A 17,180-nucleotide genomic window follows, 5' to 3' on the forward strand; every position below is an offset into this window, starting at 1 on the left:
CTTCGTGTGGCCAAGAGCCTCACCGGGTACACCCCAAATGCTGGAGAGGAGAAACAGGACAGAAGGGCTGGGAAGCGTGCTGCATGTGAAGGGGTCGGGGCTTTCAGTGGTCCTCACACTGCACACTCACAGTGGTGTGATGACGCAGAGCAGGGGGAATTCCGTGCTTCGTGAAGGTGACAAAGGCAGACATCAGTCCTCTGAACTCTGGGAAGGACAAGGCTCCGCAGGACAGCTGTGCGTGTCTGATGTCCTGCCAAAAGGCGTGTTGGCGTTCGCGGTGGAAAAAGATCTTCAGCACTAGCAGAAATCCAAACTGCGGTGTTGATGAATTACAACAATATATATCTGCAAGACCCTATTTTATTCATGTATAAACCAGGATCATAGAAGGAAGATAAAGGGAACTCAGCTGAATTCAGTCAGCTGTTTAACTGAGTGGCTGTTTGCATAACTTGAAGTGGAAGACTCATTTCTGGGAACACATGAACCTAAATCAAAGGAAAAATTTGAAAGTGGATTGCAGGAAGCAACTCTATACTACTGAGAGAATGGACTAGATAAAACCTAGAAGGGCTTAGATGATCTATTAATGATGAGAACAGACACAATAGCCATATAATGATGGTGTTGGACAATGAAATAGGAGATCTGCATTTAGCCTCTTGTCCAGCTGAAAACTGCACATGGTGAGATCTTGCTTCAAGCAGCTAAAGGACAGGGCTTAAAATACTGGGAGGAGTTGAATGACTTTAGTTGGTCTTGGCTTCATCTCCCTGCCATAAAAACAAGTGAATTTAAGACGCAGGATAAAAAGAGGTAGCAACAAGTGCAAAAGAAATAGAAAGTTTATGTACGTTAGCTGTTTATAGCAGGAGAATGAGTCAGTCTATCCCAGCAGTTTTCATTATGACCCAGATTAGGCCTTCAGTGAATCCCCACCTTGAAAATGGAAAAAGCCTCTGTATGTGATATATAAATAGAAATTTTCCAGACACATGAGGACAAGAGCTCAGACTAACTGGGCAGACATCACCCACAATGTAAAACTACTGTCAGGTTTTCTTATTATTATTATTACTTAGAAACTGACCTTATTTATGGCAAATCTTAAGAAGTAAAATCACAGTTGAAAGGGAAAATCTGTGTATGTTTACATGCTGCAGGATTCTTTATTTCATACACTCCAGTGTGGTGCAGATTGCCGGTTCCCCCTCTGGGATCTATAAGGCTGTATAAACGGAGACTTCATCTGTCACAGGGCAGACTCTGCTTGATGTAAATCCCCAAAGAATTAGTAACCCAGGCAAGGATGACAGCCAGGACACACTGAATCGCTGCAAAGCAATGGTGACTACACTATTCCGAATTTTGGCTTCTCCCACGGGGGCTTGCGTGGGCATTATGGATGACTGCCTTTTATCCCAAGCCTTGTGTCCCTTCCGCAATCAGCACAGCTCCAGCCTGCTACTTCCACGTTCTTTTCGTCCTATGGCTGACTTGCCTAGAGGATTATTGCTTCCCTGGATCCAAGAAAACATCAGTGAGGGAAAGGGAAGACAGCTGCTAATGCACACCAAAAAGGAGCCAAGCATGGAAATACTTCCTGGACTCTCAAGAAACCCCTCGGCTACAGCCTGAATGCAAAGGGACTCATTACCTATAAACTAAACTTCATTAAAGGCAGCTAAAGGAGCTCTGGGCTTTCCCTACAAAAATGCATAGGATTCCAGGGGTGTCTGTGATCCCTACCAAAGCCCAGCAGCTGTCCACAGCTGCTCCCTCCGTCAGCCATGCTTTGAAAAGGTCGTGCACAGACGAGTTGGAGTGGGTTGGTGTGCTAGAAGAAGGCCTCTGCTAAACAACACTGAGTAGCTGGAAGCAGATTTATAGAACTTGCCATAAGCACTGCAAATGCAAGGCAGCATGCATGGCCTTGATACCTTCCATCAGTCTTTGGTTGGGGGTGTTGATTTTTTTTTGTTTTTTTTTGCTTTGTTTTTAGTGCCCTGGCTCTGAGCAACTGCTGAACAATTGTGAGACCAAGAGTAAAAGAGAAAAAAACAAGACAAAAAGCCTCACCAGAGCTGAAATCCATTACAAATGAATCAAATATAAGTTGACCATAGTAGCAGACAATAGTGTTAGCTCAGTGAAGGCTTCACAGAAACAAGAGACAGTGCTGCAATGGGAGACACAGGAATGAGAAGAAAAGGGGACACATTAACTGAAAAGCAGAGGTGCACAAAGTAGGGAGCTAGGAAGAGCAACAGAAGCACTCAGCAGAAAGTAACTGGATAAAACTCACAGATTGGTGCAGAAAGCTTGGTCTTACTAATGGCAGCTGGAACCGGCAAACATGAAAGTTATTATGAACTAATGCCATGGTGAGTGAAAACGTGCAAAGAAATGTAATCAGCAGGCACTACTGCATACAGCAACTACTGTATTGTCCTGGGTAGAGAGGAAGGCTCCTAAAAGTGCAGAATGAAGCAGAAAGTTACTGTCACCTTAATTCAGAAACTGGGAGGTTGGAAGCATTCACCATTTGGGGAACCACAGAGCAATGAAAAGAATCAACAGATTTGTTATACTCACAGGTTACTGCAAGAAAAAATACGCATACACAAAAAATTACAAGAATACATTAAAAAGGCACATTTTCCATTAGCTACAAAGAAGGATTTTTATAGAGATGTCTGATGCCAAATGTATTTCTGTGCTTGATGCATCAGCAGTGTTCTGGCAGGTGCCCCTAGAAAAATAAAGTGCATGTTTGTGGGTATTCAACACTCTCTTTGAGACACTTTCCTCAGCCTGTCACTTGGGTTGAGTTCAGCACCAGAGGTGTTTCGCTGGAAAATACAACATATTTTTGTTGGTGTATCCAGGAGAGTTCCAAAGTCTACAGAGCTGATGCTTACATCTGGGGAAAATCTGCAGAAAAAGCATGACAGAAGCTCCAATTCACTTTGGAAAGAGATGGAGCTGCTAGGCTGAAGCTAAATTCCAAGTACTGGAAATAACGAAAAGATATCAGGCAGAGCAGAGCTTGGCTAGAGGTACCCGGCTGCCACAACAGATGAGGAGGAGAGTCAAGGATTTCCTGGAATGACAATGTGCAAACAATGCTGCCCTACTTCAGCTGTTCAAATTAGCAGCCTGAGAGTGCTACTGTACAAAAAGCTGTCCCAGGGAACAAAGGATGCTCATCCTTGCCTGAAAAGGCAAGGCTTCAGTCCTTCTGTGCTGAGAGATGCCTCTGGAGAGGGCATTGGCACAGTCCCTGTCACCAGTGAAGTCAAAACCAAGACCTGTGCCATGCATACCTTGGTGCCGTAGAACTAGCACGTTCAACTTGTGATAGAGATTTTGGCCACGGTAGGTGGCTCACATGTTTAAAAACAGAAATCCCTCCTTGAGGACAGGCCAAGAAGGACCGCAGAAGCACAGACAAGTATTTGATGTGATAGGGAAGAAAAAGCCAAACTAGAGGAAGTTTTCTGAATGGATAGGATTTGGGCAAAAGTCAGTGTTCATCAAAGCCAAGAGAAAAGGATGTTGCATTAATCGAGACATGATGAGATAACAACTTGGACAAGAGTTCGAGCTGTGAGGAAGAAAAGGTTGAATAGTTATGGCTGAAAACACTTAGTATAAAAAACAGGAAAACAAAAAGATGTTTGTTGGCCAGAAATAGAAGGAAAATCTATCCACCACCTGAGTTGTATCAGCTGAGACAAGTCCTCCCAGGAGATTTTCCTTCCCCTCCCACTTTGTGCAGCTTCCTCCTTCAGCTCTCCTTCCCTTCCCAGCTTTCTGTTATCATTTGGATGTGTATCTTTTCTTATGCAAAGGACTTGACTTGGAAAACAGAGGGCTTGTAAATCCGCCTGCCTGAATGTGGCTTTTTGATGTCTGGAGTACAGAGACATGCTGCTGAAATTTATGGTTTCCAAGGAGGACTGAGAAATTTATGTTAGGAAAATGTGACTGTCATCTTAGTTTATCTCCCAGTTTTGTAATGGAAAACAGGCTTTCTACAAACACATACACACAAAGCCCAGCATGAAACTGTTTATGAACTGGAGCGCATTAACCAAGAACCATTCCATAAAGACTGGCAATAATAATATTAATAATGCAATAAATCACACACCATCTCTAACACCACCAACCACCTAACAGGAGAAGGCACCCTGTTGAGAAGCAAAGCAGGAGCACCTCTTTCCTCTTCCATCCTTTATTCTGTCTGTATCAATTAAAAGAATTTGGACCCTTCGGGCCAGCAGACTGACCACAAACACCCCGCAGTCCTTACAGAAGCTGTTGTACATTACACAGGCAGCAAAGAAAAATGTAGAGCTACACCAGACTTACTGAGGACGCTTCAAAGCCTTAAAGTGACAGCTTCAAGAAAGCCAACCCCAGACACGTGGATTACCTGAATGTGTTCAGTCCATTGCACTGAAACAGGCAGATAACTAGAGCGACTCGAACAATTAGCTGGAAGGAGTTAAGCCATGAAAGCAGAAATGTCCTAATTTGTATATTAAAGAACAGACAAATTTGCATTCTTTCTAAATGAGTGTGCTTTTCAGTCGTTGGCAGCTCATTTGGAGTTTTGAATTTACGGCAGGAAACAATATAGATTATGCTTCAGACAGCCACAGTTTATTTCTTGAGACTATTTGCAAAGAAACCTAAAACTTGCATTAAGATAAAGAGCATCTACTTGATCTGGTACCAAATAATCTGAATTCAATGCTACCTCAATTTCTGAAGCTTACACCAAGCCATTTCAAAGTATTTCAACCATTCTGCAAGCATTTAGACAGGAAGCTTTTCTATACTCACCCTGGAGGAAGTGATGGCATTATTGATATATGTCCTGCACTATATTAAATGTGGCTGTGGAGTTATTTATGTGCTTTTCCTGACTTCTTTTGACACAGGAGTTGATTGCAGTGCTGTATGATTACGTCTGCATCTCTGAATCTTTCTTTCTCAGCTAGAAAGTCTCAAGTTCCAAGCTGGGATTCCCTCTCCACCCCCTTCTCATATACTTAACTCTCCTTCTGCTGGAAGTGTCTAGTAAACATCCACAAAAAACCTCTTAGGTTCCACAACAGCAGAGAGAGAAGAAGTGGGCAGGCTGCATTTTAAGAGAAGAAAACACATTTTCTTAGATGCTCCCTGATTTTTAACTGTGCACTATAAGAAAACGCTTTTTAATTATGGTCTTTTTAACTATGGACCCTTAGAAATTGATCCCAAAGGACAGGGTATTTCAAGTTTTTTGTTGTTTTTTTTTTTTTTTTAATTGTTTTTGTCTTGAATTCTCTTTCTTATGATCTTTATCAGCCCTCCTCTCCTCCCTCGGCTCCCAGACCACCTACGGACAGAAGCATTGTTCATTACTAAGACATTTGCTGTCAGCTAAAAACAAGCATCTGTGTACTAGAACCTACCTCATCTCTGGTTTACTGGTTGCATCTAACCCAGCACAACCCTCGTATGTTGGGAACTAGGGAGCAGGCAGGAAAATATGTGCTCCTCCTGCCACAGACACTTATGCAGAATGAAATAGCTGCCACCGGCACCTGATTTCTAAGCCAAAGGCTACTTACAAGACAGCCCTGTGACCTCTTGCAGCCAGGCATGCCTGCCACTACCCGTTCCCTATCACCTTATTCAGGATTTGTGCAGATCAACAGAAAGACTACAAACAGCACCCTACAGCAGAGCTCAGATGGCCAAGAAGGTTTTGAGCAACCCTGGCTCACGTGCTAGTGCTTGGAGGGATACTAAAACCCTCTGGTGACTGGCTTGTGTGTTTTATTCTTGAGTTTAATTTTGAACTAATCACCAGATTTAGATTCAAAAAGGAGTGTTGTGTTTTGTTTCGTTTCTTTTTTTTTTTTTCACAAAGACATTGGCTATAAACAGTTAGATATCTCCCATTCCTAAGACTGTTTGGATATCTTCTCATTGCAGGTTTCAGACACTGCAGGAAACCAGGACATCAGCAAAGCCCTCAATCTTTTCTACTTTTAACTCGTACATTTTAATTTTATGGCTTTTGATTTTAGGATATTTCAAACATCATTGGGCTGTGCTTTATAGCATGTGTGTGTTGGGAGAGAAGACAGGCAATGTCCTCTGAGGTTTCAGAGTCCAGAGAATGGGTTTAATGACTATGTCCTTTACTGTGTTGATCTATTATTGTGAGAACGGTCACGCTGCAGACTGTAGGAACCGTGGGCATCCCCTGGGATAACCCTTGTACACTTATCACAGAGTCCAGGCTTCTGGAGATCAATGTGTACTCCCGCTATCGTCATTAGGCATGCCACAGCATCGCGTGGCTGCATTTGGTGATAGCCCACCTTCTCAGTGGCAGCCCATCAAGAACAGAAGATACCTAAAGATGAGGAATCCACCTCTCTTGACAGTTTCTTCCAGTCATTAATCTTCTTTCACACTTATTATCAAACACTCTGCCACATTTCCCACCTGAATTCGACTGGCTCATAGTTCTTGCAATTCCCTCCCTGCCCAAACTGAAGAGCTCATCACTAGTCAGTGTTTTCTCCCCATGAGGAACACTCTCATTAAGAGCTTTTAAATCTTACCCTCTATTTGCCCAAGTCTGCGCACTGATTAAAGCAGCAAAGATTTAGGGGGCATCAGAGCCAAAAGTCTGCAGCCGTGAGGGAGCTCAAATCCAAGCACAAGCTTCTCCATCAGGCTCGTTCCTGCACAGCACAGAGAACTCCATACAGTGAATCTGATCAGAGAAAGGGTGCAGGTAAACACAAAATAAAAGCAAAATCACACACAGAAAACCCTCCTCAAAATACTCAGCCACTCACTACCTATGAAGCTTTGTTAGGCCCAAATGAGTCACATTTGCTGAAAGAAAGGAATCAGAGTGGAAAAGTGTGACAGTCTGTGCAAAGACGTTCCGAGAGGTCAGTTTCATACACATAAATATTCCTACAAACGTTGATTTTCTGACAGAAAAGATTAATGCCCTCCATCTTCTACAAAAAGCAATAAAACAAAAAAAAAAGAAAGAAAAATAAGATTTTCACAAAAACTAAGGAGCTACAAAAACTAAGGACTTTTGTCACAGAAGAAATCTGCATAAAAATGAATGAAAATGTCAGAGGTGGAAAGTGGGGAGCTGCACTCTTCTTTTTGCTGGATGTCTGAAATTCTGAGAAGAAAAGTGCTAGAGAAGCTCCAAGTTTCATTATAATAGTCAGATTAATCAAACACAAAAGAATTTCAGGCAGAGCCCAAAACTGATGGAATACCTTCAGATGCTTACAAGCTATCTAAAAATAAAGTAAGGCATAGTAAGATGCTAAGAAACAAGGCAAAAGGCTTACACAAACTACAAAAATTAAGAGAGAAAAACAAAACCAGAACTTGTAACTCTTCTTCTACCCTCCACCCTGCCCCTGCCTACCTCCAAAGCTGCTGTTCCTGCGATAAAAGGAGGCTTTTTGGTCAATATTGTCTTTCAAAAAATGAAGGACTTCTCACTGTGGACCACCTCCCTGGGCTGCACGTTTAGCTGCTGAAAGACAACCTGGATGAATGAAAAGGGAGGAAGGGATTCAAACCAAATCAACAAACAGTTCGTTTCTCAGCTGCTCCTTGATTCCTCCCACCTCCTCTTTTATGAACATTTGGGCTTTTTTGTTTTTCTTCTGGTTTTGCTGAAGAGAGCAGGGAGCCCATTAGAGCAGGGGGATTAAGAGAGTTGAAGTAGGATTGAGTAATAAAATTGCTGTTAAATAACAGCAATTATGCAAGGCAGATGGCCCCAACGAGAGAGAGCAGTTTCAAACGCGCAGGGACAGGAAGCAGAAGAAAACTCGCTCTGCTTTAGAAGCCTCGTTTGTGTCTGGCTAAATCATCCCAGCCGCCGATTGCTAGAGAAGAGCTGCCCCAGGAGGGTTAGGTCACGGGGCAGAGAGATGGAAGGAGGCATTTGAGGAGAAAAAGGCACTAAATGGCAAGTTTAGTTGATGTTTAGCCTAGGCTGGAAGTTCGAGCAGAGCTCTCTGTGCAGCCCACGGTACCACCTACTTGGGTATTAACCTGAGTGCTTGCAAAGGAAGTTTTAACTTTGCTACCACGTGGGAACAGCTGGTTATTAAACTGAAAATGTTAATAATTAATGGCAGTCACAATTTTTAACTGTGACAATTTTATTTTTTTTAAACTGTGAAATAAGGCAAGGAATGGAGCTACTTCCCTGTGCACAAGTTAATGTCTACAACTGCTTTTTCTGTTAAATGCAGTGCAGAATCCAGCAGCCTGAGGGTGTATGATTTATTACTTTTTAATTGAAGGTAGCTGGCCAACCTCCTCTGGTATGATTGACGTAGCAAAATGAACAGCTTTTTCTTAATATTAAAAATAAAAGCTGTAGAAGTGAAGGAAGTAAAAAACATATCAAAACAAAGTGGAAAGAGGGGAGAGGGAACTTTTAGCCCTAAAGTAGTAAGAGGTGAGCCAACCTCTAGCAAACTCAAGCAACAAGATACCCATATAGATACATGTGTATATAGACATATTTCATACATACATACACACCCACCCACACAAAGCAAGCTGAAGTACCCTTTTTTATTAGTCAAATGGTGTTGGCCAGCTCCCAGTTTTTCCCTGCTTTACCAAGAAAGCCAATGGCAAATTTAATAAATAGTTTAGCAATTAAAAATTAAAATAATTTAAATATACACACAGGAGATTTATTTTCCCTGTGATAAAAACAAAAGAGTAAAGTCCGTTTTATTTCATTTGGCTTGCTTTAATTCTCAGATCCTGATTTAATGCACTGAACAGTTTGGCAAGGAAACCCAGTGCATCTTGAACACAAATCCCAAAAACTCCTTAAGAAAAGCAGAGAATCAGTGTGGACAACAGGGGCTTTTACTGTTTTCAAATTAAATACCATAAATATCCGCGGCACCGTGAGGGACAATGAACAGACTGTCCTTACAGCTGGCATCACAGTGTAGGATGGAGAGATGTCAGGCTAAACTTAGCTTTCCATCCAGGTTTTTGTCAATCTGTTTCTGAACTGGATAAAGTTTCCATTAAATAGTATGAAAAATCTGGAAAAAAAAAATGTTTACTGGAAGATTATACAGCACATATTAACTCACGCTCAACCCAAGCTATTGGACAGGGATGAAACCGGATAGTTTGCTTACACATTCAAAACCACAGATTAACCTGAGGGACTAGCAGAAGCACAGAACTTTTCCCTGTCTACTAGTTAAATAAAAATATTCATACTGATGAAAAAAATCCTAAAAATGTCATTTTTTGCCCAAAGTATAAAATTTTATAAAATATAATTAAAGGACATTTTTCCTTTGCCAAATATAAACTTTACAAGTTTTTAATAAAAAAAACTTGAGAAAGCTTTCAAAACTAGAATTCACTTAAGTTTAATAAAATGTGAAAAAGGCAGAGAAAGGAGACATACGCTCTTGACTGAAACCTCCCATGTGAAGCTGTAGATGTGGAAAAAATAGGTTTTCATCCAGTTTATCACACTACAGAACAACACTCGATTAGAAGTCCCCTAGCCCCTTTTGAAGGAGGATAAGTGTTAACCCCCTGCCCTGCGTGTTTCCCATCACATCCTGCCCACTTTGTCTTAATTCCAGCTCTGCACAACTCCTCGCCACCCTTCCATCGGCTCTTGCCTCCACTTTCTGCGCAGTTAGTCTTACTTTTATGGGGTATAAAACAAGCTCTAAATACATAAAACCTTGTTTTAAAAACAAGGAAATTAAAAGAAATTAAGTATGTCAGTTTGTAGCAGCACATAAAAGAGCAATCTCAGTTTACCCCAAACACCACTCTAACTGATTGACTTTCATATTCCTGGCTTCATTCAAGGAAATGAGGTTTGACTGTCGAGTACTCATCTAAATCAGCAGGGCTTACAGAAGTGCTCTGGGATTGCAGTGGGTGAAAGAAACCATCTTACTTCTTATAATGGGAAACAGTTTTTGCTGAGTTATAGCTATGGCTCCAAATTTTTCAGTGCCTAGATAATTAGGAATTCAGAAGGAAAACTGATTACCAGTAGAAGGTTGTGCAAAGTGAGATTCTACAGTAATTCTTTTTTCTTTAGATATTAGTTTCCTCACTGTATTTTCCAACGTGAAACTCCAGAGCAGTTCTCTGAAGCCACTAATAAAGTAAGCAGCCACCAGAGCATACCAGACGTATGCCAGGTTCTCCACGATGGAGACAAGCACTAGAACAACATCTTGGCCAGCATTCTGTGCTTTGTAGGCAAACCGTCAACACTGAAACGCCTAAAAATATGCCTAATGAAGGCATTACAGTTTATTTGGGTCGCAGAAGGGTGCTCATTTTTATAGTTTTGTTTTGCAAGACAAAACATGTAAAATTAACAAGGAATAAAAGAAAGAAAAAAAAGAAAAAGAACCCACATCCTTCACTTTTTTAGACCACTTTCTAGTTCTACAACCCATCAAAACGTAACACTTTGATTAGTTTTTAGATTAGGTCCACAGAAGCCCATAAAAAAGGTGGATGCGCCCTCTTTTACGTGGGATTCAAGCTGAACAGATCTGAAAGATGATTGCAGTGATACTGTACTGCACATGCAGCCACAACCACATGTTAGGAATTTTAGTACGTCAAGATAAATGATGAGGTGCTGGCGAGAGTGAACTTAAATTGAAAATAACCAATGGGACCACCAGGGTAACCAGAGGATCTCTTCCCCCAGAGCCTGCATGCCTGAACACTGTTACACAAAACCAAACCCATCAAAATAGTATTGTACAGGTCACAAAATGAATTAAACTATCCAGCTGACTGTAGTCTAACCTTACAAGAAATGTCCTCCTGAAGACTTGTGGTCATATGTTCTCAATAGCTGCCTTTTGGACAAAAGCAGGAAAGAAGGAAAAAAAAAGAAAAGAAAAGAAAAGAAAACTGTTAAAAGCAGCAGAGGCTGTGAATAACAAAAGGAGACATAATGAGAACTCATTTCTAGCTGACCTACCGGAATGGTCAGTCTTCGTGGGCAGAACTACATCCATGGTGACCCAACACTGATCCACCTGAACGGAGAGCCAAGCAAAACCCTCACTGCTGCTGCAAGACTTTCATTCTTTGAGTTATCTTATATACTTTTAAGATTTCTTACTGTTGACATGCTATTGTTACATGTGTGAACATACTCTTCACACTTGCATAGAACCTCACAGACTTTTCATAGTTACAAGGATGTCCCAGAAAGGAATTCATTTCTGAGCTACTCTTCTCGGGAATGACTTATTTGTACATGATACTACCTGTGATGTCTAGAAAACACATAAAACATTCCTGAAAAGAAGTCATTTCCTCCCTGGACAAAGACATAAATCCTCTGACAACATAAAATCTACAAAAACAGAACAGGGACAGGCATTACGCATAGGAATACCTGGCTTGGTGTTGAAGAGTCTTTTCTTTGAACTATGAACAGTGTGACACAGGTTAGACTAATGTAAACATTGACATAACCGAGAAAAACTCATGTCTTGAGGAACATGCAGTCTGAACATCTGAATGCACAGGAGGGCCTTAACAAGGTGCTCTCCTTACCTATTGATTTCAATTGATTTGTACACTCTCCATTCCACACTGGTGAAGGTTTCATTCTCCTGAAATCTACTGAATGCTATTTCACTGCGTGGCATGCATTTACAATCACTTTTTTCGCAGAAGAGACTTGAGCATGCATCAGTCTAATGGCTAACGAAAACCTCTCCTGAACTCAAGCTGTTCCTGATATGCTTCATCTTCTATGTGAGCTGAAAACACAAAGAGAAAAAGAATTCTCAGTCACACCACAGAACAAAGACAAATATCCCTACAGCTTCTATTAAGTGTGTGTGTGTGTGTGTGTGTGTGTACGACTCCTGTGAAAGCAGAGGATGCCTAAACCTCAGAAGAAAAGCTGGTCAAGAGCAGGACTTTCTGATGAAGACAGGAAAGGCACTGTAGCCAATATGAGTGTAGCAAGAGAGTGGTATGGGGTAGCATGCTGCAGACTTGCCATCTCAATGCTTTCTCAATGTCATTTCCAAGCGATAAATTATTACTAAACAACCATGCTAAAATGTACAGGCCTTGCTTTATTTTTAGGCTTCCATTTGGATGCCAAACTCTTTAAACATCACCCAGTCTGGGAAACACTATTAAAAAAGAAACTGAAGCATAGCCAAATTCTTAGCCTGTCACAAACATTGTATTCAATAGCTGTGGTTCAGTTTGCATTGTACTTGTGCGTCAACAAATACCCTAGAGAAAAGTGTGAATTTACATAAAGTGCAGTACTTACCAGGGATAACATTCCCAGAATTTGGGTGTGCACAACCCTTCTTTTCAGAAAAATGTTACCCTGAATTCAATCATGTAGAATAGCTACATGCCATTCATTAATACATTAAATTATGAACCATATATTGACAATAACCATAAATCAACTCAGTTGAAAAACAAACACAAAACAACCCCTCCCCCAGTAAATTTCATACTTTTCTAAGGCATGCATGCATCATTAAGATAATCAGGTTCTAGCAAACACGTATCCTTTCCGTGCTAGCTTAGCAAATTTGAAAAGGTATTTTTTGTTGAAATCAGTATCAAATTTCCCATAAGTTTCAGTGGAGAGAGGCTTTCACCTTGCTGCTGCAGGTTGGATAACAAGACAGGTATCACGAGTTTTGCAACCCAGCTTTTTATGGTTGAATTCCAAACTGAGGTATCGCCACAAATAGCTGGACAAAGACGACAAGAAGTACCAGAAAGGAGAGAGCTCAAAAGAATTGTTCACATTTTTTTAAAAAATGGTTTCATAAATTCATTGTACAAAATAGGATTTGCAGACTCAAAAGCTTAACTATCACATTTTCCTTGTACTGGAAATTTAGATAATAACATTATCTACGATTGATATCTTCCTTACAGGCTTAATCTTACTTCTCGGTTGACAGCAGGGCTTGCCAGATAGCATCTGTCTTCAAATACTTCAGAACTACACTGTTACACCACAGTCCGGTCAAACTGTACTTGCTCCTAAAGCAGAGAGCAACTTAGAGCTGCACTATTCATAAATACACATTTATTTTTCATTAGAAATGCATAATTACAGCATTTAAAAGCATTTTCCCCTAGAAAAGTAGTTAAGCAACAGTACAAACAAAATTGTTAGTCTTCTGCAAATACATTTTTCATTACACTGAACAGAAAACAACAGCAAATTGCTAATACTTGCAGTTATGGGATTTTTCTTTTTTTTTAAATATTTTCCATTTTTGTTATAAACACCATAGCAAATAAAAAAGCTGTTTAAACAGTGAAAAATATTTGAGCTCTTAATCTTCTATATGTGGTAAAGCAAGTATTGCCAAGCAGCAATACACTTCCTAAGATATTTGCAGACATTCAAATGGCGTATTTCACAGAAGAAATGACCGGATGAAACATTTAGTCTCAGTGTTTCGTAATTAGTTCTCTTCCCAAAATTATTATTTTTTCCTCTTTAAATATACCTAAGAGCAGGCCGTGTAATTTTTCTGAAGGGCACATTCTCAACAGCTGCAGTGACGTAGCTCCAATTGCAGTAAATGGGTCTGACTTATTCCAGGTGAGCACAAACAGATCATCAGAAACCCGCGATTTGCAGGAGATGTACGAGGTGCGACCAGTTGTCTACCAGGCATTTCCATTTTCCCATCGCTGCACGAGGACTACAGCACTTAACTTCCCACCGGGGTTCACTGGCATCTCGGTTCACACAGCTTTTCACAATTTTCTTATTGAATTTGGATTGCTCCGTGTTCTATCTGCATTTCTGGTTGGATTGCTGATTGAAGGGTATCAGCGCCCTGGAAAAGGAAACATGAGATCAGGAAATCAATATAAAAATGTTTTTCACTGATGCAGCCAAAGGAGCACGAATGGATTATACTAATATAAAGTTTCTGTATGTACCAGTACAAAATCAGCATGAGTATCAACTCTGTGCCAGAGCTGAAATGGGAACGTGCTTCAAAAGGCTCCAGAAATGACCAGAATAACAGAATGGCTTCGTACAAAGACTAAGCAGACTGATGCCTTTCAGGCTGGAAAAGAGAAGGCTGAAATGATGAAATCATTAGGATCTATAAAATCACAAGTTGCACGGAGAGAGCAAATAGAAAAAGTTATTTAAATTTCTCTTCCCAGGAAGGAACCACCTCTTAAAAGAAACAAAAAGAAAGCTGTTTCTTGCCCAACAGGTGCTGATGCTATGGAAAGTCTTGTCCCAGTACACCCCATGTGCTGGCAGCTCAGGGGCTACAAGGTGGAGCTGAACAGTGTCAGGGATGAAAAGTCCGTCAAAGGCAATCACAGAAAAGCCAATAGGAAATCCCTGAATGACAAAACTGTGGTAGGGAAGGACAGTACAATTATCTGTTTGCCCTGTGCTTGTAATTTTCCCTGCTGGTGGTGGACACAGTCTAACAAACTGCTGACCTTACCCCTGCAGTCACTCCCTGCTCTGTGTGAAATGAGAACACTGCTACCAAACTGATTTTTTTCCTTAAAATTCTTCCTAGAGGCCTCAGATTCTACTCACTTTGCAAGCAAAAGCAGTCCTTCATGAAAGAAGTTAAAGACAATGAAACAGCTTTAAGAGGAAGTCTCATTAAGGATGAAATTGCCATGTACTTTGAAAGAAAACTGTATTTTTAACCAAGTTAGTCAGAGTACAAAAAAATGGATTATCGAGCACGTCCCTCCTTTACAGCTATAAAATGAAGAGCATTTAAGAACAGCTGTATTGGCTTGGATAAAGTCCATCACACCCAATAATCCTTCCCCTGATAGCAGCCAATACCACGAACATAGATAAACTACAAGAAAAGGGCAAGCACTTAATGATATTTTCCTGCACACTCCCACAGATTCCAGAGATCTGCCCTTGATGGATTTTCCCTCCATAAATTCACCTAATCGATGCTTTATGTAACGTCCTGGATACAGAAGTGTTTCTGGGGAGATACTTCTTTTACAAATAAGTCTTGCCTGAAGCCCCGCTTTATGCTCTCAGCCTAGTATTGAAACCTGATGAACCACAAAAAAAACAGGGATGGAAACTCAGCTAGATTTCCCGTCCTTTAGGTTTTATTATACCATCACTACTTATTTATTCAAACGAAAACGTTGGAGGTTCAAAATTATACAGCACTGCTTCTAAACTAAGATTTTGTTGTGAAATTTTTGCCCCATCTTTTTCCTTTGCTGTCAGTAATTGCACAGCACAACATTTTTTCCTATTCAACTTCACAGGTAATTTGGCATTTACTTACACGTTCAATAAATTAGTGACTAATTCTGATTGCTAAATTTGTTAGCAGGTAAGTTTTAAAGTGGCCATCGAAGTTTTCTTTCCCATTAGAAGGAAACTTCACTGAAGTAAAATAATTCCCAAATAATAGTCATAACAGCAATACTGAATATTTATCCAAAATTCAGGCCAGAAGTAGAAGACAGCCCAAAGAGATTAGAAGAACAATTGAGGTTTGGAGTTGTGCTTTTTCCAAAGCTAATGAAATCTAACACCAACGTATGAAATCTGAGCATAGAATTAATCCAAATATTCTCTGTTGTCATCACATTTTGTACTTCTAAATTCGGCAAGTTGGTATAAGCAAGTATGCTACTGAGACACAAAAGCAAGCTAAATCTAAATCTTGAAAAATAAATCTGGCTTCGAACTATGCCTCTGTATATGCATTTGCAATTGTATGCCTGCAAAAGACTGTTGTTATATTTATAGTTTGTGTTTATATATGCACTTTAAGGGCACTAAGAGATTTTTGGAATACTAGCTATTAATAATTCTGTATACAGTTAATTTGCAAATGCAAAAATCATGCTTCACATGGAAAATACTAAGTCACAGTGTGTATTACTATCTGCTTCAGCTGAAGTCAGAGAAGGGATTCATTTCAAATAGCCTCACTTTACCTTCAGGCAGAGCTTTCAAGAAAAAGAGGTGAGAAAACTGGCGTCTTGTTTTCAGACATTCATTAAAATTCATATTTGTGGTGCTTCAAGCATGGAATTTGCATAGGGCTTGGCATCCAACCCAAGCAGATAATTAACTCCTCTTTACAAAGGTTTGATTGAGAAATAGATTCAAAATCACTGAGAACATCTCAGTATCTTGGCAAAGAAGCATACGAAAACAGATAAAATCGTTTCTACAACCTCACTGAGAGATACATTTAAGACTTTTCCCTTCTGATAAAAGATCTTTCTAAAATGATGTACGACTATTTCAGCCAAAAAACCTACTGGGTAATTCATATAACTCAGGGTAACGCAAATACCAAGTTGGTTTCTCCAATTCATTAACAGACCCTTGGTTTTCAGTTTGTGTAAACTGAGGAAATATTTATGGTAATCTTATTTTTAGTCTGTTTTTCCTTCCATACTCTTCTTATTTCACATTCCTTTTCTGTTTCTCTCCAGCTTTGTATAAATCTGTGGTTAACCACAATATTAAAACCTAACACGGTGCAAAGTGTCTCTGAAGAGAAAAGTAGCTCCTTTGGTGGCTGCCAGCTGTGTGGGAGACGGATGCTGATGTTTACAACCGTAACCTCCTGCCCATCAGAGGTGGGAGGAGAGGAGGGAGGACAGGCACAAGGAACAGACCCAGGCCGTGGACATTAAATTTGAGAATTTCCAAGGCCTGAAGTGAGGATAGCAGCATGTCAGGAGAGAAACACCTTGCTATCTGATGCCTATAGGCATTATTAATTGCGTGGGACCAGCAATGTAGTTGATCCTTGAGGACTTTGGCAAATCAGGCAAAATCTCTGCAGCAACACGTGTGACAACACAGGTGACTATGAATAAATTACTGAGGAGCCTTGGGGATACTGGTAACAGAGACAAACCTAGGTAAAGGGGAAAAGTGACTGTTAAAGACTCACCTACACGAAGAGATTAGCGTATTGCACACTCATATGCCAGGCAGCCTACTCCTTTTTGGCAGGTAGCATCATTTTTCTGAAGAGCACTTTCTAGCACCCATGTGGGGAGTCAGCATGGACTGGGGCAAC

General features: G+C 40.5%; 2 protein-coding genes across 6 annotated transcripts in view; both read right to left on the minus strand.

Annotated features, from left to right (window-relative positions):
- The window catches only part of ZNF469 (zinc finger protein 469), a 229,524-nt gene extending 216,383 nt beyond the window's left edge, over positions 1–13,141 (minus strand). Inside the window, exons 1-6 of one of the 4 annotated variants that reach the window (XM_067004287.1) lie at positions 12,744–12,854; positions 11,662–11,870; positions 11,078–11,135; positions 10,900–10,952; positions 7,478–9,137; positions 4,858–6,790 (exon numbers count right to left, since the gene is read on the minus strand). The gene's annotated coding sequence lies outside the window, so the exon portion shown is untranslated. Of the gene's footprint in view, positions 1–4,857; positions 6,791–7,477; positions 11,871–12,743; positions 12,855–13,027 lie in introns of those variants that run through there. The other 3 variants (XM_067004289.1, XM_067004286.1, XM_067004288.1) reach the window with 3 other exon arrangements.
- The window catches only part of BANP (BTG3 associated nuclear protein), a 146,929-nt gene continuing 142,034 nt past the window's right edge, over positions 12,286–17,180 (minus strand). Inside the window, exon 13 of one of the 2 annotated variants that reach the window (XM_048075158.2) lies at positions 12,286–13,949. In XM_048075158.2, coding sequence (XP_047931115.1) covers positions 13,878–13,949 — 72 coding nt within the window. In that variant the 3' untranslated portion in view covers positions 12,286–13,877. The remainder of the gene's footprint in view (positions 13,950–17,180) is intronic. The other variant, XM_048075162.2, reaches the window with a different exon arrangement.

Source organism: Anser cygnoides, chromosome 12 (genome assembly GCF_040182565.1).
Source record: "Anser cygnoides isolate HZ-2024a breed goose chromosome 12, Taihu_goose_T2T_genome, whole genome shotgun sequence".
NCBI lineage: Eukaryota > Metazoa > Chordata > Aves > Anseriformes > Anatidae > Anser > Anser cygnoides.